This window comes from Phaenicophaeus curvirostris, chromosome 2 (assembly GCF_032191515.1).
Source record: "Phaenicophaeus curvirostris isolate KB17595 chromosome 2, BPBGC_Pcur_1.0, whole genome shotgun sequence".
In the NCBI taxonomy this organism is placed as follows: Eukaryota; Metazoa; Chordata; class Aves; order Cuculiformes; family Cuculidae; genus Phaenicophaeus; species Phaenicophaeus curvirostris.
The window spans coordinates 117,157,196-117,183,374 of NC_091393.1; the positions used below are offsets into that span (position 1 = coordinate 117,157,196).

General features: G+C 48.6%; 1 protein-coding gene across 12 annotated transcripts in view; it reads right to left on the reverse strand.

Moving 5' to 3' along the window:
- The window catches only part of DTNB (dystrobrevin beta), a 148,555-nt gene extending 127,521 nt beyond the window's left edge, over positions 1-21,034 (reverse strand). For 5 of the 12 annotated variants that reach the window (XR_011336830.1, XR_011336831.1, XM_069850655.1 and 2 more), the window contains exons 1-5: positions 20,873-21,028; positions 8,862-8,929; positions 5,301-5,381; positions 2,889-3,102; positions 207-292 (exon numbers count right to left, since the gene is read on the reverse strand). Coding sequence is in view for 8 of the 12 variants with exons in the window: in XM_069850655.1 (XP_069706756.1) it covers positions 207-292; positions 2,889-3,102; positions 5,301-5,381; positions 8,862-8,928 (448 nt within the window). In the remaining 4 variants the exon portion in view is untranslated. Of the gene's footprint in view, positions 1-206; positions 293-2,884; positions 3,103-5,300; positions 5,382-8,861; positions 8,930-20,872 lie in introns of all 12 variants that reach the window. The other 7 variants (XM_069850654.1, XM_069850653.1, XM_069850651.1 and 4 more) reach the window with 4 other exon arrangements.
- Between the last annotated feature and the right edge of the window lie 5,145 nt (positions 21,035-26,179).

Below are 26,179 nucleotides of genomic sequence, written 5' to 3' on the forward strand. Positions count from 1 at the left end.
CAAACTAAGCAGAGGTACTTGTGAAGCCTGTGTGGCAACCAAGCCAGTGTGTTCTGCGGCCAGCAGATGGCCTGCACAGCATAGACATCACAGCAGCAAGCTCCACCTTTGTATAAAGATCTCTGAACAGGCACAAAACTCAGCTTTCAGCACTTAATACAATAAATTTTATGAGGCAAATAACAGAAACACTTGACAACACTTACATCTGAGCTTGTCCAGTATTTTCCCACCACACATCGTCGCTAACATGGCTTTCACAGAAAATACCGTCAACTTCCCGTGGCCCTCACTGTGGAAAGAGCCATATGGAGAGCAATTACTGCAGAGAAGGGCAAGCAACAGAAACACTTGAGGCCTAGGAAGATGCATAAATGCCTTCCATTACCTACCGAGATCTGCCAAAGCTATTCAACATAATATTAAACCAGGGATAACGCCAGCTTTTTTAATATAGTGGAAAAGCTAACAAATGTCTAACCAGAAATCAAACTTCCTGGCAGAATTATGAACAAGGCAAAGATAAAGCAACTACCATTTGTTCATCCCACAACAATCCCATTAAGAAGTAACGTATTAATTTATTTTTTCCATTAACATACATTTGCAGACTGCAAAGCATCCCATTCTCCCCTCTGCCACCTCTTGTCAGTTGCTTTAAGTTTCTACTCTTTGATTTAAACTCTGACATTCAAATACAGGTTGAATCCTAAAAATAATTCCTTCGGCAGCTAACGAGAAGCTGTGACAGCCTAAACGAATCATATGGAACAGGAATATCATCAGCAATGCCTTATTCTCATCCAATAGCGCTGCTGTGCTATCAGAACAGATGGCATATTCCAGGATTCATTTTCTGATATCAGCAAGAGAGGATGAGTTTGTGTCTACAGAGAGGATAACGAAGCCCAGCCAGCCCTGTGTGACATGCAAGAACAGCCACGTGTGTTATTTCTCATACTGGAAAGACTGACAGGGATGAGATGATGCAGGAAGCGCATCACCAGAACCACAGAGCAGGGTAGGCTGGGTTAGAGCCCAGCACAGGGAGCATCAGGAGCGGTTTCTCTCAGCACAGCGCTGGCCTGGAAGGCAAGCATCACCCTTCTGTTTCAGGATTTCCATCTCTCATAGCATTAAAGTCAGGAATCAGAGAACCTCCAGTACAGGATAATGGCCAGCTACAGTGTGGCTACCTCTGCTGTTACCATGAAGCACGTTGGGTTAGTGGTTAGAGAGCAAAAGAAATGTGTGTAAATGTGGGGAAAAGCTGCTAGAACTCTGGGAAACCTACTGCCAAAGAGATGCACTGAGCCACTACGCTTACCTACAACAGCACCAGTGGACTGAGAGACCGCAGAGAAAGTCAGTCATGTATAAAAGGAGAAAAAGAATTAAAATCCACTCAGGTAACTGTAATTAAATGTCTTTGGTGGATAATTTGTGCTATCACAGGAAACACGATGGTGGGGAAAACACATGACAAGCATTGGAAGAGATCTAGAATCATAGACTTGTAGAACGCCCTGAGTTGGGAGGGACCCACAAGGATCCAAGTCCAACTTGTGTCCTATGGGACAACCCCAACATTCACATCATGGGTCTGAGGGCATTGGCCAAACACTTGTGCAATATTAACAGGCTTGGTGCTGTGACTGCTTTCCTGGGGAGCTGTTCCAGTGCTGCAACACCCTCTGGGGGAAGAGCCTTTTCCTAACGTGCAACCTAACCCTCCTCTGGCACATCTTCCTGCCATTCTCTTGGGTCAGAGAGCTCATCACCTGCTCCTCCTCCTCCCCATGTGAGGAAACTGCAACCCACGATGAGGTCTCCCCTCAGCCTACTCTTCTTCAGGCTGAGCAGACCCAGTGACTTCAGCCACTCCCCGTACAGCTTCCCTTCCAAACCCTTCACCAACTTCGTGGTCCTCCTAGAGTGTCTGAAAGCACTCAATAATGCTCCTCAGGGGGAACCAGACGCGGATTTAACACCTGCACTTGGAGGCTCAGCACCTGGGAAGGGTAGCTGACAATATTTGAAGTGAACACTGGCGTACAGTATTGAAGCAAGAAAGTCTGCATGAGTGACAGACAAGCAACCAGGGGAGACATCACAAGGGCACCAAAGGTGTTCAAGACCAGGTTGGATGGGGTTTTGAGCAAACTGATCCAGTAGGAGGTGTCCCTGCCCATGGCAGGGGGTTGGAACTGGATGGGCTTTGAGGCTCCTTCCAACTCAAACCAAAGCAACAACGATTTGCAGTTGCTGCTCAGAGAGCCCACTGAGACACATCTACTTGGGAAGATCAGAAGAGACCTAACCCTCCAAAGGCTGCGAAAGGATTTCCTAAAACCGCAAACAAAGAAACACCCAGGCAGTGCCCTGAACATGGAATTGCCCTTCTTCCAGACAGGACGCGAGAATTAGCCTTTACAGGGTCACAGAATGTTGGAATAGGATCCAAACCAACTGTCAAGACACAGCAGCATTATAAAATGGTCTTGTTGATCGAGATTCAGTGAAACACTTTCACTTTTCAAACCAGAGCTACACTAGGAGGTTAACATCGTGTTCTATCACAGCCTGCAGAACAGATTCACTCCTTCAGCTCCGACCCATGGCTCACAGCAGTCCGCAAACTCCAGAAAGCACCAACTTGCCCTTGAGAACACAATTTGTAAGATGAAGGGCAGCTACTGCAGCAGTGCAGATCTCTGCAGGTGCCACTACAATATTAAATACACGTGTGTGTGTGTGTGTTTGCAACACAGCGCCATGAATCTGAGAAACAGCATGCAGACAGGTTGCCAGATCCAAGCATTTGTCGACTCTGTTTATCTAACTAAAAGAGAACATCAGTTTAGGAACACAAGGGAGGAGGTACTGGCCTGTCATACGCTGCTATCATGAAGTTGAGGAGGAGGCTGATGGATTGCTCTACGCTGATCTGGTGAGTAGAAGGCAGGCGTTTGTTTAGCTGGTAGTAGATAGATGAAATGATTGTTTCTAGTCGAGACACATTAATCTCTGTGTTATGATCTAAAGTGTTAAGGCCATTGTCTCGGAAGGCTTCAATCATATTCCAGATATCAACGAGATGAACTAAAAGCAAAGGAAAAAGAATTAACTTCTCTTCTGTAACACATGCAAGCTTCCTTTTATGGCATTGTTTCCAAACAGTACGATAGAATCACACAACCATTAAGTTTGGAAAACCTCTCCAACCTCATCCAGTCCAACTGTCAGTCCAACCCCACAGTGCCAAACAAACCATGTCAGGATTTAGCTTTGATTTTTGGAATGAAGAGGCACTTACTGGTATTCAGAGCAAGAGACAAACTCCTAATATGCACACTCACAGCTTGTGTCTGCTGGTTAAGAGAGACAAAGCAGTGCGCAGACATCTCATGGGCCTCTTATTCCACCCTTCAAGGTCTGGGTGCTCTGACAGAAAAACCACCTAAACGAAAACACTGTCTGCATCACCAGGCAGTGCAGTTTCACAGGGTTATTTTCTTTTGGGAAAGATACCCATCACATTCCGAACCCACCACAAATTGTTTACAATGGTTTTGAACACCCTCATGCTGACCAGCAGTCCAGCACTGAAGGAGGAACCTGATGTTCCAGCTAAACTAGGACTGTTTCCAGTTGATCCAGTTGCCAACTCCAGGGCATATTACTGTGTAAACACAGGTCCAGAACTCCAAAAGGTCTCCCTAAAGCACTATCCTATCTTAGTGCACATCTAAGAAGTGTTAACAATGTGAACAAAGTTTTCTAAAGCAGCAGCAAGTGATCTGCAGAATCACATTAAATAACATTTAACAAGCTTTGAAGCTTGCGAGGTGTATGGGACAGCAGGAGAAGGCATCTACGGGCCAACAGCAATCTGTCTATCCTAACCCAAAATAAATTTGATCCAATCGTTACAAAGACCAGGCTTGCGTGCCAACCTCACAACTTCATAGAATCATGGAACAGTTTGGGTTGGGAGGGACCTTAAAGCCCATCCAGTTCCACGCCCCTGCCATGCGGGGCGACACCTTCCACTGGGTCAGGTTGTTCGAAGTCCCGTCCAGCCTAGATGGATAACTTCTTTGTTACCTTCCTTAACTTATAAAAATGGGTCTGAAGTAAGAGTGTGATCTTTAACATCTCTTACATGAAACATTTTTTAATATATTGCTTAAGAACCACACAACAGTAAAATCCAAGCCCCCTGTTCCTATCAGGCACATGACCCCGGATCACGGAGTGCTCCAAAGGTCACAGATGCACAGCCTCATCTATCTGGTTGTGTATGGGAAAGGCTACTCAAGGCATGCGCGTGGCATCAGGGAACCGGGTTCAAAGTATGCAGGGTGCATCAGCATTTCTTAATACCTCTCTGCTGCTGAAGAGCGATTTTTAATTCAGAAGCATAAATTACAGATGAGAATGAATACTTTTGCCAGGAATTAAAAAGCTGTCGGGTACTCATCAGAACAAAGGTCCTGCGGATGCTGTCACAACAGCCCCAGGACACAAACACACCCCAGGGCCAGCTACTGTTTGCAGCAGGTGGTCACACAGGACCTCCACAGGATTCCTTGGCTGTTCTCCTTCCCTCTCCTACAGGGCACACATGGATTCCACCTCACTGGAGGGACCTGGTCCTGCATACGTGACTCTACTCTGCTTTCTGCTTTGTTCAATTCAATAGCAGCAGCAGAACACAAAGCAGAATCACTTGGTTGCCCTTGGACCAACCTTTGCCTTGATGAGCTATCCCAGGTGTAAGGACCATGGAAGGGAATGGGAAACCCCATCCAACTGGCGTGGCACAGCAGAACCTACCCTGACTGACGTGGCATGAACTCACAGAGTTCTTTACGGCTCCTACATCCCATATGTGTTAATGCCACCATGACTGGACCTGGCCACTTCCATGCCAGCGCCTGTATCATCACCCAACGGGTACCTGTGTCTCACTGCAGGTGGTTTGCAGGACACCAGTGAAATAGGAGCTCAAACAGCTGGAGAATGCCTGCATCCAACACTTTGGGCAACCAACACCTATCAAGCTGGCTGATATATTTCAGATTTTAGAAACATGAAATAATAAACCTTAAGATATTAGAGAGTTTTGGACAAAGACCGCAGCCTCTTTTTAATTACCCATTAGTAGTTTATGTAATGACTCCCACTGTCTGACAAACATCTGCTCACTCTTGCTACACTTCAGATTCACAGGGGCAAAAAGTTAGAAATGGTCATGCACAAGCAATTTCTGAAGATAAAGAGTAATTGTAACTTACGATTACACCGTTTTTGTACAAAGCGCAGTTTGCAGGCTGTTCGATACGTTGAAAGTCTGATGACATCAAAATTCTGTGTTCCTATTAATAAAAAAAAAAAAAGGCATTTGACTTACTACTAGAACACTCAGCTCATCCAAGAGAATCACTTAAAAAAAGCTATCAATATTTATTTACACACATCACCTTGATCACTTGATAACGACAAAGATGTTCAATGGGTATCTTGTGGTGAAGTGATTTTCAGCAGAGTCAGAGTTTGGGATTGAGATGAGCACCTCAAAGGGAAGCAGGAATCAAGTGGTGAGTGGGAAAGGAAGAGTACTGCACCCATGCTGGAGGACGCGCATCGAAGGGAAGAGAGAAGGAAAGGGTGTTGGTACTGGTACCACCTGCCCTGCAGCCCCACCAGGAGCGCACTGTGGTCTCCAGACAGATCCACATCAGGGAAGAGCAGAAGAAAAAGCAGAGATGGAAAAATATCTTCATCAACAGCCTCCTGCTCCCAGATGTGCAAGTGTTGTACCTCCAACCAATTCCATACCTCAGAATGCTGAACGCTGTGATTTGTCACCGGTCTGTACCCAAGCCACTAGACCCAGCAATGGCTCTGAACGTTACAAACCTGAGCAGCTTCCGAAAGCCAAGCTAACTCCACCAAACAGACCTGAGCACCTCCTATACCAATGAAACCAGGTAATAAATGATGTGGGGACAATAAATTACACCGGTTTAAAGGCCAACACTGATCATCCCTAATTGGGAAGGAGCCAACAAGTCAAGTATTGACAACCCCACTGATCATAAACCCAAACACCTTTTTAAGTGGCTCCCATTCCAACAGGACTACTGGCTACATACTACAACCAGTACAGTCCTGAGGCAGAGGATTGTTTATCCAGCCACAAATGGGCAACGGCAGGGATGCAAATGGCTCTGGTGCCTCTTGGATTCCAGAGGAGCGGATAAAAGTGGGATCTGCTGCAACTGTCATAAGGCTTTCAAAAGCCAGATTCAGGATGGGTGGAGAACTGAGGAACAGGGATAGCTGGGAAGGACAGAACCCAGACTTCTAGAAGATACTTAAAAAATACCAAACCCAGGTCTTCCCAAGGAGGCATCTCACTGCTACTTCAGGAAGGCTCACTCAAGGGTGAGAACCTATTCCCTCCTACATTCTGCACTCAGAACTGACTTGTGAATTGAATTACCTTTGTGCAGGCACCCACTGACTCACCGTTGCAAGCTTCAGGCAGAAAGAATTCCTGGCTTTTAGATATTCCATTATGATTTCACAAATGCAATACCAAAGCACCTGCTTCTAACAGCATAATAGAATCATGAAATGGTTTGGATGGAAAGGGACCTTGAAGCCTATCCAGTTCCCGTCCCCTGCCATGGGCAGGAACACCTCCCACTGCATCAGGTTGCTCAAAGCTTGGCCTTCGACATCTCCAGGAATGGGGCAGCCACCACTTCTCTGGGCAATCTGGGCCAACACTCATCATGAAGAATTTCTTCCTAATGTCTTACCTAAAACTTCCCCCTTCTAATTTAAAGCCATTCCCCCTCGTCCTATCACTACAGGCCCTTGTAAAAAGCCCCTCCCCAGCTTTCCTGGAGCCCCTTTCAGTACTGGGAGGCTGCTCTAAGGTCTCCCCGCAGCCTTTTCTTCTCCACACTGAACAACCCCAATTCTCTCAGCTTGGCCTCAGGTGGGAGGTTTTCCAGCCCTCAGATCATCTCCGTGACCTCCTCTGGACTCGCTCCAGTAGATCCATGTCCTTCCTGTGCTGAGGACTCCAGATGAAGTGCTCCAGGTGACGTCTCACCAGAGCAGAGCAGGCCAAAGCCTACACCTATACCCATCTCACTCGAACAACCACCCAAACACTTTAGCAAATCTGATCTTTGAGGTCTTTCCAACCTCAAGGACCCTGACACTAAATCCATACAGTGACCAATAACAAACAGCCACTAGACGCACCAATTCGGAACCAGAACTTTAAAATCCCTTCCAACCCAAATCACTCCATGATTTTACCCACTGCATGTCTCCCCGTGTGTGAAGCTCACCTAGAAAGGAAAACATTTATGCATTCACTTTTACAGTTTGCTCTTTCCACCATCAAAGAGGTGAAGCTCAAAGACCTTGGATCTCTCCTACTGATCTGCTGAAGAGCCTTATGGAGAAAGGCAGTTTGGAGTGTCTGCACCTCCATTCCTTCATTGACAGTGGGCAGCAAGAGCCATGGCTGCGAAGAGAGCTGCCTTGGATAAAGATAATCGGAAGGATTCAGAATATGTTCAACCATTTAGCCAAAGCTAAACCCTAGAAAAGCCCATTTCTGTGCTCTGTGGTCACAAGGTAACTACAGCACTTGAAAGCGACCAGACAAACTGATGTTCTGATGTGCCAGCCAAAACGTTTCTAGGAGAGGAGCACAGTTGTCATTTAACAAGGTTCCAGTGAGATTCCATCCAGGCCATCTCACACAGCTCAGCTGCCTTCACCCAAGTAAAACTGCATGGAGGCAGAGAAGAAAGAGCGGTGAAGCCCTGGCAGAGGCTGCCCAGGGCAGTGGTGGAGTCCCCATCCCTGGAGGAGTTAAAAAAAACATGTGGCCGTGACACTTTGGGACATTATTTAGTCAGCACGGTGGGGTTGGGCTGACAGTTGGACTGGATGAGCTTAGAGGTCTTTTCCAACCTCCGTGGTTCTGTGATTCCAAGAGCAGCAGAGGAGCTGCACAGCAGGGATGCTACAGGACTCAGTGTGTGACAATGCTTTAAACAAGCCAAAAGACACATCTGTAGATGCACAGGCAAAATAAGCTGGGAAGGGGGAGAAACACTATCCGAGACCAATCTCAAGAGAGGAAGCAGATTTAAATTGGCCAGGAATGAAATCGTTCCCAAAATTATAAGATGCCTCCTTACAACCACAGCAAGAATGTTCCTCTGGAATTGCTCCAACAGAACAGCACCCATACACCATTTGCTTTAAGACAGCCCTGTATCAACCCACAACTAGAATTGCAGGACATGCTGCCTAGCCCAGGAGCTTCATTCGGGCTGTGTTCCCGTAGGGAAGGCAAACAACAGGATAACACGCAAACATACTATCTTTTACTTCTAACTGCAGGTCTCTTCAAAAGGTTGCCTCTTGTCTCTTTCAGAGAGCAATATTGTACAAAAACCACCCCAGATCCCTTCAAATTGCTTCTCTCCGACTCATGCAAGCACTGTGCTAGGATGCTTTAAAAAAGCTGCTCTGTCTGTTGTCATTATTGATTTCCACAGTTTTACACAAACTTTAGATATCACCCAATATAGGAAATGTTCCTTAAAAAAGGAGTCTCGCAACACCCAGAACTGAATGCCCTTCTTGGCAGTTGTGCCCCACCTCTAGCATTCCCCTCCCGACTAGCACCTGGGATGCTTTTCCCTAGACGAGGCAATGGTTTTGTAGAAATGAGATGTAAATGATCTGTTACAACTACCGAAGTGACGCGCTCAGTGAAGAACAAATACCATGATGCCTTCAAATGTCTTACTTACTCATCTCCATGAACAGCTGCCTCTTCTCTGCCATCGTCCTCCTCCTCTTCCCACTCTCCTCAATCATTCTGAAGACAGAAACAGCAAACACTGTTGATGCTGGAATTTCTGTTACAAGGGCAACTTACTGCAAACAAAATCATTTTACCCATCAGCTGAAACACTTGGATTCTGTTTTGTAAATGAAAAGACCAGCAGAGACATATGTCTGTGCACTATGATCATATTCCATAACAGAGCTACACTTCAGACTGGTTATCACCTTTTGAAGTGGGGCACTAGGCAGCAAACCTTAATTTGAACATTTTAGCTGTTTAAGTGTGGAAAACTCAGAGATGCGTACTTATATTCAGCACTATCTCGTAAAGAGTTACTTTCTGCTCAGACAGATCTTGCCTGCAAAACACAAAGCAGACAAGACCCCTCCATGAGGAGTGTCCAGAACGGGAAAGTACATCCCATTCCCATCACAGACATTCAGCCTGGAGAAGAGAAGGCTGCAGGGAGACCTTAGAGCAGCCTCCAGTACCGAAAGGGGCTCCAGGAAAGCTGGAGAGGGGCTCTTGATCAGGGAGTGCAGGGATATGAAGAGGGGGCATGGTTTGAAGCTGAAAGAGAAGAGATTGAGATGACACCTGAGAAAGAAATGCTTTCCTGTGAGGGTGGGAAGGCCCTGGCCCAGGTTGCCTAGGGACGTGGTGGCTGCCACATCCCTGGAGGTGTTCAGGGTCAGGTTGGATGGGGCTTGGAGCAACCTGATCCAACGGGAGATGTCCCTGCCCATGGCAGAGGGCTTGGAACTGGATGGGCTTTGAGATCCCTTCCAACCCAAACAATTCCATGAATACAGGTTTCTATGACTAGCACTCCCTTGCCCTGTATGGGCTTTGTGGGGATGTGGGGTCAGGGAGAGTGTGTTGTCTTTAAACAAAACCTGTGAAAATTCATTTAAGCTAGAAACCCAATACCTGAGTTCAAATCATTTACCAGGGAAGTAAAGATCTTAAATGTAACAAAGGTGGGAAGAAATGGAAAGTATGGTTTGGTGAGAGAGGAGCCACCCTTTCTCAGGAACACAGGCTGAAGGAGTGACAGCACTTGCACCCTGCAGTGAGGACACAGAGACAATTTGGTGCCTCTGATGGCTACCTTCACCCTAACACAGATGCTTAATTTCATCAACTCCAGGACGAAAAAGCAACTAAATTCAGTATCAGTGTAAAATCTCACTTGAAATTACTACATTACATTAAGTTCTGTTACCAGATTCACCAACAAATTAAATGTTTTTTAAATGTCTTAAAGGCAAAATCCCCACGCAATTATTCTGCAATTCTCCCCAAATCTAGCGCCATGGAAGTCAGCTCACCCATACGCGGGACATGCAGGACAGACTTCATCAGATGCAAATGTCAACCAAAGAGATGCAAGTTGTGTCTTGGCACTCAGCGCACCCTCTGATTAACAGTCCCTCTCATTAACTGCCTGTTAATTATTCTCAAGGAAAGATCTCACAACACATCTTCATCTCAAAAGCCATCAAAGCCTTTTCCTTACCTGTCCATAAAGTGTACGGTAGCATAAAGTCACTGGCAAGTATCTTTATTTCCTTTTTTTTTTTCCCACTTTAGAAAATCTGGCTCAGAACCAACACGCTTCTGGGTTTTTTTAAAGGTTAAAACCTCATCGACATTCTTGCAGACTTGTAACGGTTTAATTGTTTTCCAGCTTCTGAAAATAAATTCACACGTGCAAACAGCGCATCTGTAGCAGCCGAGCACAGAGCTGGGCACTGGGGAGCTCTGTCCGAGCAATTCCTTTTGTTCACACACAAGTTCCAGCTCTCCTCATTCACCGACCCAAACTTAGGGCTTTGGGGACTCACTATCCTTTCTATTTATTTCCTCATCACAAGGAACATGCCTGGCATCTTGAGGAACACCACTTGCTGTACCAGTAATTCACTTTATTTCAAGTGCTAGTGTCTCTGTAAACTCCACAACAGATGAACCCTGATGAGTACAACCACAGAGTCCCATCCAACCTGGCCTTGAACACCTCCAGGGATGGGGCAGCCACCATGTCCCTGGGCAACCTGTGCCAGGGCCTCCCCACCCCCACAGGAAAACATTTCTCCCTGGGACCTCATCTCAATCTCTCTATTTCAGCTTTAAACTGTTCCCCTGTTGTCCTATCCCTGCACTCCATGATCAAGAGCCCCTCCCAGCTGACCTCGAACATCTCCCAGGATGGGGCCCTGGGCAAACTGGGCCAATGCCTCACCACCCTCAACAAACAATTTCTTCCTTATATCCAGTCTAAACCTGTTCTCCTTTAATATTAATTTAAATCTACCCTCCCTTAGTATTAAGCTACTCCAAGGATTAATCAGATTTTCATAAAAACAACCGTAAACACTGTATCGCCAAGGCTGAAAGGGAGATGTTAAATACTAACTCCAGAGTTTCTTTAGGCACAGTCTCAAGCTGCATTCCCAAACCCCAGAATGCCAGAGCTGTCTGTGGTTTGGCTTCAGTACAAGATGCCTGACCTCCACGCAGCTCTGAGCCTCATCCAACTTAGACCCTACAGTTGTTCTCCCCACTCTAAACCACCACTGAACTGCATAACAGTTACACAGAAAGCAAGGTCCCAACAGCTCCTTGCAGCAAAGAAGTCTCACTTTGCCAGCAGAGATACTTCAGCTTCTTCAAAGCCGAGCACTGTGAGATCCAGACAATGCTTCTTGCCATTTGTATAAAGCTAGAAATCAAAAACTTCTGAATTTCATAGATCCATAGAATAGCTTGGGTTGGAAGGGACCTTAAAGCCCATCCAGTTCCAACCCTTCGTGCAAGGGGCAGGGACACCTCCCACTGCATCAGGTTGATCAAAGCTCCATCCAATCCAGCCTTCAACACCTCCAGGAATAGGGCAGCCACAACTAATTAGGTTCAGGGATGTCATGCTTTAGTTATTGTGAAAAGCTGGATTTCACTTTAAATGCACGGCTTAAGACTGCAGCCCAAAGTCTTCTCTGCGGTTCCCCTGTAGGAGCAACTCATACAATTCCACCCTGCAGCCTTGGAAACTGGCAAGGGTGTGAGGTTTGTTCATTTTAAGTGGAAACATAAGGATGGCTTCCTCAGAGCAAAAGTCAGTTCCTCGTCACCCTGCTGCTTCTTTGAACCCCACTGCTTTGTCGTTGCACTGTCCGCTCCCTCCTGCCTCACCAGACAAGACACAGATGCTCTGCAGCCACCTTCTTTAAGGCAGAAGAACCTGGAGACCCTCTGTTTCTGGCACAGAAACCACTAGTTCTTACGACTGCCCTCTATCACTTTCTGCCACTCGCTTCTCGTTCCATCACCGGCTCCAAGAGATGGAGGAGGAACAGACCGGTGTAGCCAACACATAGGCACCACAGTTCTACACAGCAGCAAAAACATGGTTGTCTTTTTTCAGAAATTATTAACATCCTGAATACAACATTGAGAATAATTTTTAAGACATTTATTCAGTTGTGGGGTTTTTGGATCACAGCTGAGTGCTGGTCTGAAGCCTGCACAGAATCATACTAAAGCATCAGGATATTATTCCCAAGGTCAGAGCCCAGGAGCAGACATACATATCCAGGACTGCTTATCCCCTCCCTTATCTCACCTCTTACTTACATAACCTTACATGCCCCAACACTAGACAACACAAGAGAAGATGAAATTCCATCGCTAACAGAGCCCTTCTAAACATCTTAATGATTGGCTTTCATTTTCAGATCATTCCTCTTGAAGACACCACATTGCTCACACACTCGGGATCACACTCCATCGTTCCTGACAGTGCCAGAGTCACCCTGGGGATGCTGAGACCACAGGGAACCCATCTCAGACTCCCCAGCTGTATTTGTCTTCCACCCAAAAACATAACCTTGCTTACAGAGAAGACAGTTTTTTCTTGCCCAATACTGAGAGGTAAGATAATGTGTCAGTCTGGTTTGGGTTTGATTCCCTTTCCCCATCCCTGTGTTTGCCAAATGAGAAATCTGCATTGGGCAATAGAAACCAAACCTATTCTCTCTCCTGCTAAAAAGACACAGAAGCCACGGTCAAAGTAAATTCCGTACTCACAACAGAATCGAAAGGAAAACCAGAGGTGCACAGACTGCTCCAAGTGCTCAGGGAGACCAGCACGTATCCAAAACACGTAGAATTGGTGCACACATAAATAGCCAAAGAATAACACTGGGATTTAATGCCTTTAGCATTGATAGCGCCCAATTCAACCAAAGGCTTAAGTTTCCAGTACTTACAGAAATACACCTGGACAAAAACCCTCTCGGCTGCCACCAATCTCCATCTCCGATCTGACAGAGGTGTGACCTTCACACCCAGCTGCAACTCATACCGAGCATCCTGTTTTGCTGTTCTAGCAAAAGCGCCCCCACTAAATAACACGTGGTGACTGACAGGGAGCCTACATCCTCTCTCCTGGATCATTCACATCAGCATCTCTTCATTACAAACCTTTCTGCAGTTTTGGCAACCCAGAGAGGGCACCTGCATTACAACAGCTCTTGCTTCACTCAAGAACAAGGACTGTGAGCAGGTTCCACCTACTGTGTTTTAACTTAAGGGCTGTTAAACCAGCTGCCGCGGGGTCTGCGTACCAAAGCCAGTCTCTTCTGGCTGGATGCCTCCCAGAGATTCAAGGATTCTGGAAAGCATGGAGAACTGGAAGTAAATGTGAGTTCAACAGGTTCTGGTGGGCCCATCAGCTCCTGCTCTGACAGCATGAGCTAAATTTACACTGGACACTCAAGGTGGAAGAACAGAAAAGGTTCAGGAGCATGCAGTGCCCTGCTCAAGCTGACTTGGTGAAACACAGAATTCCCTCCTGCAGAGGTAAAACCACACTGGAATGTAAAAAATCATGTTAGTTCCACCAAATATGGCTCCACATTATGTCAAGATGCAGCAATTTGGAGGAAGATCTGAAATCAGAAACACAAACCCAGCATTGGCAAAGAGTTTCTCTGTCATGTGCTAGAAAGTCAGTGCAGGTGCTAACGCTGACTGCAGCCAAGGAGAGTGCAGTCAAGTCTGCCAGGCTGAAATCGGAACTGGAAGCCACAGCCAGTGCCCAACACGGGGCGGACGGGGTTTGTGATTTAACTGCAGATAAGGAAACTAAACCAAAGCCTGCTCCAGTTTCAGTCAGTGCTGTCAGAACACATGTGCCTGGCTCCCTTCCCCGAGCATTCAGATGAGAGGCTGAGGCTGCTGCGAACTACCGAGGCCTCGTAATGTTGTAACGTGTGAGTAAAAATAAATTATCGGGGGGTGTATGTGTCTTTCTGTTTGTGTGTCCTGATACTCATATAAAAAGGATTTTTTACTGAGAGAGAATTACCATATTGCAGTACAATACTCACTAAAGAAACCTGGTTTAATTATCATTAAATGATATCAGGAAAAAAAAATCATTACATGCTAACAGTGCATATGTACTTGTGGCAAGTAACATTCACTTCAAAGCACAAAAATTGCATAAGGTAATTCCTTACAAAGCTACAGCTGAGTGCGCTTGATGCAAACTTCCAAAACACTTACTCCTTCCTTTTATCCACTCTCCCTTGCCCTGTCAACAGCTGCAACACCACAAGGAGTAACAGTTTGAAGCTGAAAGAGGGGAGATGGAGATGAGATCCTAGGGAGAAATGTTTTCCTGTGAGGGTGGGGAGGCCCTGACCCAGGTTGCCCAGAGCAGTGGTGGCTGCCCCATGCCTGGAGGTGTTCAAGGCCAGGTTGGATGGGGCTTGGAGCAACCTGATCCAGTGGGAGGTGTCCCCTCCCATGGCAGGGGGTTGGAACAGGAGGGGCTTTGAGGTCCCTTCCAACCCAAATCACTCCATGACAGAGTTAACGTAAGAGTTAATCTATAAATTTCATACCAATAAATGTGGAGAATGGTACAGTCAGTCATCATTTAAAATATCCTCCACAGCACTGTAAACTCATGTTTCTCTCCTTTTCCTTGGATTCCTTCTTTTCCCCTGTTCATATTCATTCTGCCTTTCCAGATCTTCCTTTCCACATCTTTCAGAGCTCTCTCTCGTACCCACACCACATGCATCACACACGCACACCAGTCCGGACAGAAACCCGCATAAACGAAAAGCAAAACCCAGTGCCTGTTTCCCTTTGACCGGGTGGACAGGTCCAGCCACTGACGACTCCACTCCCCACACTCTGTGGTTCTCACCATACTTGCAGTTCAAGCACATGCCAAACACCAGCAAAGTCACTCTGGAGGTTGGTAGGCCAATACTACAGGACCCGTCTTAAAAGGTTTCGCTCTTCTTGGAGCTCATCAGCTGTAGGTAACGGCCCAGACAAGCAGCTTTTCCTCCTCACTTTAGAAGGAGGGAGACAGCCCATGTCATCAACTGCAGCCTTTATGCTCCTGTCCCAGCTCCAGCCACCAGCTCCGGAGTCAAAATTCCCTTCTTCCCCAACAGCTGCTCTATCAACTTCCTGACACGTCACAGACCATCAACTGAAACTGTGGTATTCATAGAATCATGGAATGGGTTGGGTGGGAAGGGACCTTAAAGCCTATCCAGTCCAAAACCCCTGCAGTGTGCAGGGACATCTTCAACCAGATCAGGTTGCTCAAAGCCTCAGCCTTGAACTGACGAAGAAACTCTGTTTTTATTTTATTACCCAAGACCCTGAGAAACAGAGATAGGGTTTTACAGCCTGCCCTGTTGATTGAGGCTGACATTAAAAGCAGTGTCTGTATAGGAGGCCTGCAAATGAGCAAATTCAGCTCTTAAAAGCGTTTCCTTAAAACCAAGCAGCGTTAATGGCAGATGCGGTAAATGAAACATCACACCATGATTTCCAAGCAATGAGAGCTTGGGCATATCCTAACCAATAGCTTGCCTCTCCCTCTTAGGAAAGGAGGGCTCATCTTCACAGCACTGGAGGGGATTTCTGCACAATCTGTGCTTCCTGGCCTTTCCCCGGTGAATCTCACCAAACTGTTCCCAGCTGTTCTGACCCGCAGGTTCCCAGAACACAAGAGAGAAAGCTAAACTTGCCTCTTCACCAAGCCAAGTATTCATTAGGAAATGTTTTGAGTTACATGTTTGCCCTTTTGTCTGTTAACCTGGATTAAGAGATGGAGCGTGAGCAGAGCGAGGGATGCAGCAGCAGCAGGATCACACGTACATGAATGTGGAACAGGACACAGGCTAACCCTGACCTCGGGCTGGCTGGAGACAGCACAGAGCGCAGCCTCTCCTGTCCTCCCACATCCACCCACGCCAGCAGCAGGATCACACGTACGCGGAGAGGACACAAACACTGATCTCGGGCTGCTGGAGGAGAGCACAGATGATATATCTCCTCCCACTCGCTCATATTAACAGCAAGATCACATGTATGTGAACATGGACAGGACACAGATAAACCCCAATCTCAAGGTAGATGGGGAGAGCACAACCTCTCCCCTCCTCCCACCCACCCACGTCAGCAGCAGTGACACCGTTAGCAGTGTCTGCCACCACCTCTCTCCTTCTGTCACCCACTACGACCTCGACCCATTAACCACGACCCACACTGGACCCTCCCACCCCACCCCACTTCAGCTGCGAATCCCCTCAGGATAAAGGTGCAGCACGCCCACAGAGCGAGTAAATCCCAGCCAAAGGGCAGGGACACGCGCCTGGAGACATCGGCTCCTTCCACTGTCACAACCGAACCAGTAAAGAAGCTCACTCAAGTTTAAATCTTTACGTAATGACAAAATTATCTCCTGCATCAATTTAAAAGGTAAAAAAAAAAATGACTAGCAACTTCATGAGTCTATAAAGTTGTCATTTTGTTGAAAAGCGTTAAATTATTGGAAGGGTTAGAGTAGAGAATAAGGAATTTACATTAATCAAAACTCAGACATCTCTCTGCTGTTTACCAGTCAGTGAATGCCTATAACGCACAGCCCCAGGTGCAAGAAACTCTTGGTTTCACCCAAGCTGCTGGAAACAGACAACCACCTCCTCCAGAAACCTGGCTGTTCCCAAACTAGTCGTCAAAGCCACTGGTGCCTCCCTACGCCTCAGCATTTCCTTTGATGTGATCATTCCCTTAAAAGATACAGAAATAAAATAACACACAATAATTAAAAGATAAGATTCCGCAAGGTCTGCAAAAAAACAGTAACATAAACAAGCTCAAAGAACACCGCTGTACTTTTTAGAGGGTGCCCTGCCTGCCCCAAAGTGCCTCTCTCCTGGGATGTCTCTCCCACAGTTGGGCTGCTCTGCGAGGCGATCCCAGCCAAGCCTCCCCGGACGTGCTGACTTGCTTGAACTGCAAGGTATTAAAAAACCCAGACCCCATCGTGGCTGCACACACCAGGCAGCCAAGGCAAAGAGCATTTTGATGTGCGTACATCACGGCTCGCTCTGCTGCAGGACTCCAGCCAGGTAACCAGCCACGTTTCCATGATGCCGTAAGCTCCCTCTCACAGCCTGCTCAGCTGTTACAAAAACCTGACCTGCATGCAAACACCGAATTACAATGGGAAACCATCCTGACCAGCCTCCCACCTCGCATCTCTTTGTGGACCGATTCCAAAACTCCCTTTGGAATACTGAGATCCTAATACCCAGCTTTCTGTGACCTCCAGCAGCTGCTGCTCCCACGTACACAGCTGTAACACCCAGAGCTCTGCCAGCTGCTTCCCTAACTAGTCATGATCCAACAGCATTCCAAACACCTGACCAACTGTGGGCACAAACAAAGTTCTTGCTTTAAGAAGGGGAAAAAACAAACACGCCAACTGTAAAACTTTAATTGATTACGCCTGCCACTATCTTCAGTAAAACAGAGAGTTTTTATCCCTTAGCTTTGTCACTTTTCCTGTTTTTAAGGACATTTAAATGAGGGACTCTGCCCCTTCCCTGATTCCTTTACAGCAAAACACTTACCCCATTCCTCCACCTCATCAATCAAGTAAAAAGATGCACCTGAAAGCAGCAAGACTGTTAAGAGACTAAAAATACCTCACAGGTGCAGTCAGGTAACGACTTGAGAGTTATGAGGGTTTTAAGTGTTTTTTACCTACAGTACACAATTCACACACCCAGCTTTTTAAAATTTAGATACAAATTGGTACCTGTCGTCAGAATTCCATTCATCTTCAAACCGGCCAAGAGAAATGCCACAACAGAAATTACATTATAAGATCTCCTTCCATCTCTTCCAGATTTAGGTTGCCTAAAAATCTTAATTGCAGTTAAGTATCCATATTACTTCAGCACAGCTGAGAAGTGAAAATACTTTAATTCCTTCCAGTAGTCCCTGAAAGCCCACAAGGCTCGAAAAGACCCGTGGAAGTATTCAAGTTTAGACACATTTCACCAACGGAAACCCATTTAAATGCTAAACCAAACACACAATACAATCATCATTTCTTCTCCCTGGTGCTCAAGGGGAAACATAACCAAAGATAAATATTAACTTAATATGAATATGATGAATTCAAGCCCTTATCACCCAATAACAAACCCTGAAACCACAGTGAAAGAGAGCAGCAGTGACAGATAACAGTGAGAGGACCAGGCTGGGCTGCGGGGATGCTCAACACGAGCTCAGTCTTCGTTTCTACCAGGCAATGCCACCTGCAATTGCAACAGCAGCATCACCACCGCAGCCCTCGCCTCTGAGCCCTGGGAATTCCTGACTTTTCCCATTAAAAGGAGTCCTAGGAAGTGGTTTGCAGAAGTGCCTGCTCTGAACACATCATGTAGGTTCAATCAAAGCTCAGACATGTGGAGCTAGACTTGGAAGCCCGCAGACAACGCACCAGCAAATCTCCAGCTTTTGGGTTAAACTTCACAACTTGAGTTTCTCCTTCTCCAAGCTCTGCCAGCTTGCACTTCACATCACAGACCACACAGGACTGTAGCTACAAAGAACTGCAAAGAACCACTCCTCATGTTGCCCTGTGGCACGAAGTATGCAGTATAATTAGACTAGTAGGAAAACGATGCCTTTATGATATTAGAAAAGCCCTTGTCCTTGCCTTACAGCTTCTCCCAAAGTTTTTTGTAGCAGTAATCACTTAACTTCCTAAAACCTAGATCACTGCAACATTCTGTGATAAACCAGAGGCTGGCGTGCATTAGTCACAACGCAACAACACAAAGGAATTTACCACTCTCAAGAACCTATGGCCTAAGAATGGAAGCAATAGCAGGAGTCTGGGACAATGCTGGCACGGGTTCTATATTCCTCACGGCAAAAACGGGTGGGTGTGATAATGCACGTACACAGAGTTCTGCTGGATGTGCCTTCTTAAATATAAGGTCACGAAATTAGACGGCAACAAACTCTGGCATCCCAGACACCGGAGTGGGAAGCTCCCTTCCTAGGCATGAATCCTCAACCAGCTACAAAACTAAGACAGGAATCCTGTGGGTGATAATGGTAAGGAGCAGAAACCCAGAGAGGGTTTAAAAAGGACCAACACGGTCAAGGCAATGACCACAGCAAGATGCCCCTGGAATCATAGAATCATGGAATCATAGAATAACCAGGTTGGAAGAGACCCATCGGATCATCGAGTCCAACCATTCCTATCAAACACTAAACCATGCCCCTCAGCACCTCGTCCACCCGTCCCTTAAACACCTCCAGGGAAGGTGACTCAACCACCTCCCTGGGTAGCCTGTTCCAGTGCCCAATGACCCTTTCTGTGAAGAATTTTTTCCTAATGTCCATCCTAAGCCTCCCAGCATCCCAGACAGATGAAAGCCAAGGATTTAAGTGTCAGACAAAAGGTATTGCTGGTAACATGGCAGGAACTGGCCCGTCTGGAGAACAGCTTCAAGAAAGGCTGCAGTGTAGGCCACGGAGAGCCTTTGGAAAACACATACCAGTTCTGATGCGAGTCTCAGTCTCCTACCCAGACTCCCAAAAAAGAAGTCTCCGTGTTTGCTCACTTATCTAAAGTCCCCTTCTACTCAAAATATCCTCTGGAGATGAAGAACCACAAAAAGCAACAGTCTTGGACCAAAGCATTTGGGTCACCTCCGTTCCTTGGGGTGCTCCTCATGGCATCATCCAGCAGTGGCAGATCATCCACACTTAATCAGGGAAAAGAAGCAGGGCAGGGGAAGAAAACAATTCTTCAGTTCAGCATATCCCAACTTTTACAGTCCAGAACTGAGCCTTCGGACTTTCTGAGCCCCTGGTTCAGCCACATGGAATCTTTTGTCACCAGGCAACCACACCAGACAGAGAATAGATAGAATCATAGAATAACCAGGTTGGAAGAGACCCGCCATATCATCGAGTCCAACCATTCCTACCAAACACTAAACCATTCCCCTTAGCACCTCGTCCACTCGTGCCTTAAACACCTCCAGGGAAGGTGACTCAACCCCCTCCCTGGGCAGCCTCTGCCAGTGCCCAATGACCCTTTCTGTGAAGAATTTTTTCCTAATGATGATGCCCTCTGTTTGGGGAACCAGGACGAGGAAAGAAAACCGAAAGCAGAAAGCACTTTTAACGGGCACCAACACATCACTACTGGCCGGATTTTAACTTTAATAACTCAGATTCTACAAAATACGCATTTTCAATAACTTTCCAAGTATCTCTGAGCTCCCCAGCCCATTCCTGGGGCTACCCCTACACAGGGGCTCCTGCACCACTGAGGGTCTCCAAGGGCTCTATAAGAACATCCACTAGCTTCACCTCTCCCAGTCAAGGGAGCTGTTGAAGGAGAAGATAATGGGTTGGGGTTTGGAAACACAGGATTGCTCTCACACAAGATGCTTTTACACGTCCAGCACCTCACGTACAACGCTACTGCGTGCCTAACGTTCACCATAAACGCCAAGTTTCCATATAAGTGATGAACGTGAACAAAACTGGCAATGAAAAACAACCACGCGAGTTTTTAAAACCGACCCTGCAGGCAGCCACGACCAAGCACGTTACCTGAATCACGCTGAGAAGCCTCCCACAGCAGCGTCCGCTCCCCTGGGCTCGGCTCCTTCTCCAAACATTTAAAGGCAACCTAAAAAGATGGTGGGGGGCGTTAAAACCAAGTTTGTTTTCAAGACAGACACAGAATTCGGATATCACCTTGGCTCGGCCCGGCTCCTCGCGGCTCCTCTGGGCGCAGCGGGGCTGGAGCATCGCGGGGAGGGCCCCGAGCGAGCGCTCCCATTGGCTGAGGAGCCGCGGCTCGCACCCAGCCAGCCAATAAGCGCTAAAAGGGGGCGAGGGGGGCGGAACCGGAGCGAGCGCTCCCGTTGGCGGAGCCGCGCGTCACTCACAGAGCGGCGGCCAATCAGAAGGCGGCGGCACCAGCAGCGCCGGGCCCGGCTCTCATTGGCTGGGAACGTGTCATAGGAATGAATGGCGCGGGGGCTCACTGCGGCCACATAGTGGCCGCAGACGGTACTGCAGCCGGGAAGTACGGGGGGGGGGGGGGGTGTCTTATCATTGACCATATTAGGGCAAATTGACTATAAAAGGGCAGACTGACCATATAAGGGCACATTTACCATATAAGGACACATCGACCATATTAGGGCAATCTGACCATATAAGGGCACTAAGACCATATTAGGGCAAACCCCCTGCCATGGGCAGGGACACCTCCCACTGCATCAGGTTGCTCCAAGCCCCATCCAACCCGGCCTTGAACACCTCCAGGGATGGGGCAGCCACCACTGCTCTGGGCAACCTGGGCCAGGGCCTCCCCACCCTCACAGGAAAACATTTCTGCCTAAGATCTCATCTCAGTCTCCCCTCTTCAGCTGAAAACCATTCCCCTCATCCCATCCCTGCCCTCCCTGACCAAGAGCCCCTCCCCAGCTTTTCTGGCGCCCCTTTTGATCCTGGAGGCTGCTCTAAGGTCTCCCTACAGCCGTCTCCTCTCCAGGCTGCACAACCCCAGCTCTCCCAGCCCGGCCTCCTGCGGGAGATGCTCGGACCACCCCGCGGGCTCCCCTCCTCGCCAAAGGAGCGCGGCCCGCACCCCCCGTGCCCAGCCCAGGCCGCAGTTCCCGGGCCCGGTGGCTCCCCTATCTCGCTGCCAGAGGCCGCTCCGCTCTCCTCCTCGACGCGGGGTCGCCCGGTCCCCTGAGGGTCCCCTGAGGGCCCCGCCGGGCACGCACCTCCGGGCCGGGGCCGCCGCTCCCCGCCAGCTCCGCAGCCCCGGGCGACCGGTCTCCTCAGCCGCCCCGCTCCCCAATCGCCGCGCGCCCGCCGGCCAATCGGAGAGCGCGGCCGCCACGGCCCCGCCCCTCGGGCAGCCAATCAGCAAGCGGAGAAACTCAGTCCCCGCCCCCCCGCTGCGCCCGGCCACCAATCACGAGGCGGGCGCTGCTCTGCGCGTGAGCTCAGCTCTCTGCGCGCTCCACGCCCCGCCCCGCCCCCCGGTGCCGAGGCAGCCAATCAGCGCCCGAGGCGCAGAGCCCGCCTCGCGGCGCTCAGCCAATCGTCAGCCGGAGCCGTGCAGCGCGCGCGCCCGCCAGCCAATCAGCGGCCAGCACCGCCCCTCGCGCTCCCGCCTTCTCGGGGCGCGAGGCTCCCTGACAGGGACGGGTGGCCGAGTCCCTCACGGAGCTCGAAGCTGATCTAGTTCCTCCCCTCGCCACGGGCAGGGACACCTCCCACTGCACCAGGGCGCTCCAAGCCCCGTCCAGCCTGACCTTGAACACCTCCAGGATGGGGAGATGCAGGCAGACGCGCAGGGCTGAGGCGCAGGCACCTGTGGGAACTGAATAGAATCATAGAATCATAGAATCACCAGGTTGGAAGAGACCCACCGGATCATCGAGTCCAACCATTCCTATCAAACACTAAACCATGTCCCTCAGCACCTCGTCCACCCGTCCCTTAAACCCCTCCAGGGAAGGTGACTCAACCCCCTCCCTGGGCAGCCTCTGCCAGTGCCCAATGACCCTTTCTGTGAAAGATTTTTTCCTAATGTCCAGCCTGAACCTTCCCTGGTGGAGCTTGAGGCCATTCCCTCTCGTCCTGTCCCCTGTCACTTGGGAGAAGAGCCCAGCTCCCTCCTCTCCACAACCTCCTTTCAGGCAGTTGTAGAGAGCAATGAGGTCTCCCCTCAGCCTCCTCTTCTCCAGGCTAAACACCCCCAGCTCTCTCAGCCGTTCCTCATCAGGCCTGTTCTCCAGCCCCCTCACCAGCTTCGTTGCTCTTCTCTGGACTCGCTCCAGAGCCTCAACATCCTTCTTGTGGTGAGGGGCCCAGAACTGAACACAGGATTCGAGGAGCGGTCTCACCAGTGCCGAGTCCAGAGGGAGAAGAACCTCCCTGGACCTGCTGGTCACGCCGTTTCTGATCCAAGCCAAGATGCCATTGGCCTTCTTGGCCACCTGGGCCACTGCTGGCTCGTGGTCAGTCGCTGTCAACCAACACCCCCACGTCCCTCTCCTCCAGGCAGCTTTCCAGCCAGACTTCTCCTAGTCTGTAGCTGCACAGGGTTGTTGTGCCCCAAGTGCAGGACCCGGCATTTGGCCTTGTTAAACCTCATCCCACTGGACTCAGCCCAGCGGTCCAGCCTGTTCAGATCCCTTTGGAGCCTCCCTGCCCTCCAGCAGATCAACACTTCCACCCAGCTTAGTGTCGTCCGCAAACTTGCTAAGGGTGCACTCGATGCCTTCATCCAGGTCATTGATAAAGACATTGAACAGGGCTGGACCCAGCCCTGAGCCCTGGGGAACCCCACTTGTCACTGGCCTCCAGCTGGATTTTGCACCATTTCCCACCACTCTCTGGGCCCGGCCAGCCAACCAGTTTTCCACCCAGGAGAGTGTGCGCCTGTCCAGGCCAGAGGCTGACAGTTTCCGAAGCAGAATGCTGTGAGAAACTGTGTCAAAGGCTTTGCTGGAGTCTAGGAAGACCACATCCACAGCCTTTCCCTCATCCAGCAGCCAAGATTATTTATTATAAGTTCAATTATATCATTGACTGTTATGTCTAGGTTTTGTGATCTTAGAACTAAAATATAGCATTACAATCAATAATAACTAATAGCTCGCCTGTGCCTGGATACTTATTCTTAAATGAGAAACTGTAGGAAGACTGCTGTTAAAAGGAATGGGAAAGAATGTGACCGTATCTAATTAAGGCAGATAACAGGGACTAGCACAATGATAGGAGAAAGAAGAACCAGCTAGGACTAGATGCAACCTTGAAGAGATGCCCAAAGAGTCTAACAGTGTGTGCAAGAAGGAGAGTTGAGACGTTCATCTGTGAGGAAGATCTATGGCCTTCATCCTGAGACCCCTGAAGGAGGCCCCCAGAGAGCAGAGCACGTGTAAATAAATGTAAGTGTAAATAAATGTAAATGTAAATAAATCTCAGGAACTGATTATAATAGACACCGCTGTTCCAGTAAAAGTGATGATTATTTATGCTTTGACTGTATATCGCCTTTGTGAATTGTACTGGACGTTGCACGCACATTAGGTGAAGCAGTCTCCTGCATGCCCGGCATTGCATACCTTAATAATCAGATTGTCATGATTATTGAGTCTGGCTTTTCACGGCATCAGAACAGACTGAGCTCTTCCAGCAGGAAGAACTGATCTGTTATTGACAGACACCACCAAAACCTTGTGTCACACATGCAAGAGATGTGAGAAATTATCAGTACAATGCAGCTCTGGTCTTCCTGAAACCCAGTGTTCTGCCTTTGCATCCCACTCCATGCCATTGTTCACAAAACGCCCCTCCCCAGCTCTCCTGGAGCCCCTTTCAGTACTGGGAGGTTGCTCTAAGGTCTCCCCGCAGCCTCCTCTTCTCCACATCCATGGCCGGAGCTGTCTGCAGGACCCTCCATTGGCAGTTGAAGCCTGGTGTCGTACCTTACCCCTGTCTTGCCTTGCTCTGGTTGTATCTTCACAGCCTTTGCGTGCTAGGAGGCGGCTTTGGCTTGGTAGGAAATGTGCATCTCAAGGATGTGTCACTTGGACACTTGGGGAGTCTTCTCAGGGCACCCTGCTGTGTCTGACAGCTTCCCCCACCACAGGAACCGCACGTTCTTCAAACAGCAATCTCCCTGCTCCATTCTCTGACCATCTGTGTCCGGCTGGATAATGCTCCTGCATAGCAATCAGCTATGGCTCAGCTTGGCTTGCTGGCAACCAAGTGTCGTACAAAGAGCCGCAGCAGCGACTGGTTCAGGAACGTTTCCTGGAGAAGTTGGGACAGGACGGGCATCTGTTCCAGGCTGTGCGGGCAGCCTCCCTGTGTGGAAATGCCACGGTTCCTGCTGCAAAATATTTCCTGTGCCTGCAGGAAAGAAACAGGCTTCTTACCCGGCATGTGGAGAGGAGGGACTGCTGACATTCCACGTGCGTGGGAGGGAGGCACTTTGTCATGAAGGAACAGAAAAATGAGAGGGAAAAAAGTGCTGCTTAGACCCCCTGGCTAGTGCTGCATTAATTTTTATTCTGAGCCATGTGTGTGCAAATGATCGTACAGCGTTTTTCTCCTGAATCCCAGGGTCAGGCAGTGGCAGAACTGGATTTGCCAGAGCGCTGTGGAGGGTTGTTTCTGCTGGCTGCGTCTACACCGGGAAATTAAATAGCAGCAGGACGTAGGGATCGGCACTGGGATTTGATGGAACTGTTTAACTGTTGAAACAGTTGGGCATCTGATGTATTTTAGTGTAAAAATGTCAGCTCCAGCCCCAGCACTGCTCTCCTCAGCATCCTTCGGGTAATTCTGAGCATCCTGCATGGTGGTCTGACCAGCAGGGCACTGGCAGAGGCTGCCCAAGGCACTGGTAGAGTCCCCATCCCTGGAGGGGTTTAAAAGACGGGTGGATCAGGTGCTCAGGGATCTGGTTTAGCAGTGGACGGTACGGTTGGACTCAATGATCTCAAAGGTCGTTTTCAAACGATTCTATGTGTGGCCGTGACACCTGGGGACATGGTTTGGTCAGCACGGTGGGGTTGTGCTGATGGTTGGACTGGGTGAGCTGAGAGGGCTTTCCCAACCTTAATGATTCTGTGAACTGCAGGATGTTTATTGGGGCTGAGAATTAAACCCCGGTTTTCCCTTTGAAACCTGTAGAAGAAATTTTACAGATGCCCATGGCTTACAAAGCCGGAGCAGCGCCGTTCGCTGTCATCCCTCAGAGTCCCTTGAAAGAGTAAAGGTGGTAATGGAAAAAACCACATCAGCACTGACGACCATAAAATCATATGCTTTTTATTGACCATAAAAGGAAACATTGAGATAAAATACACATTTGTCCATGTG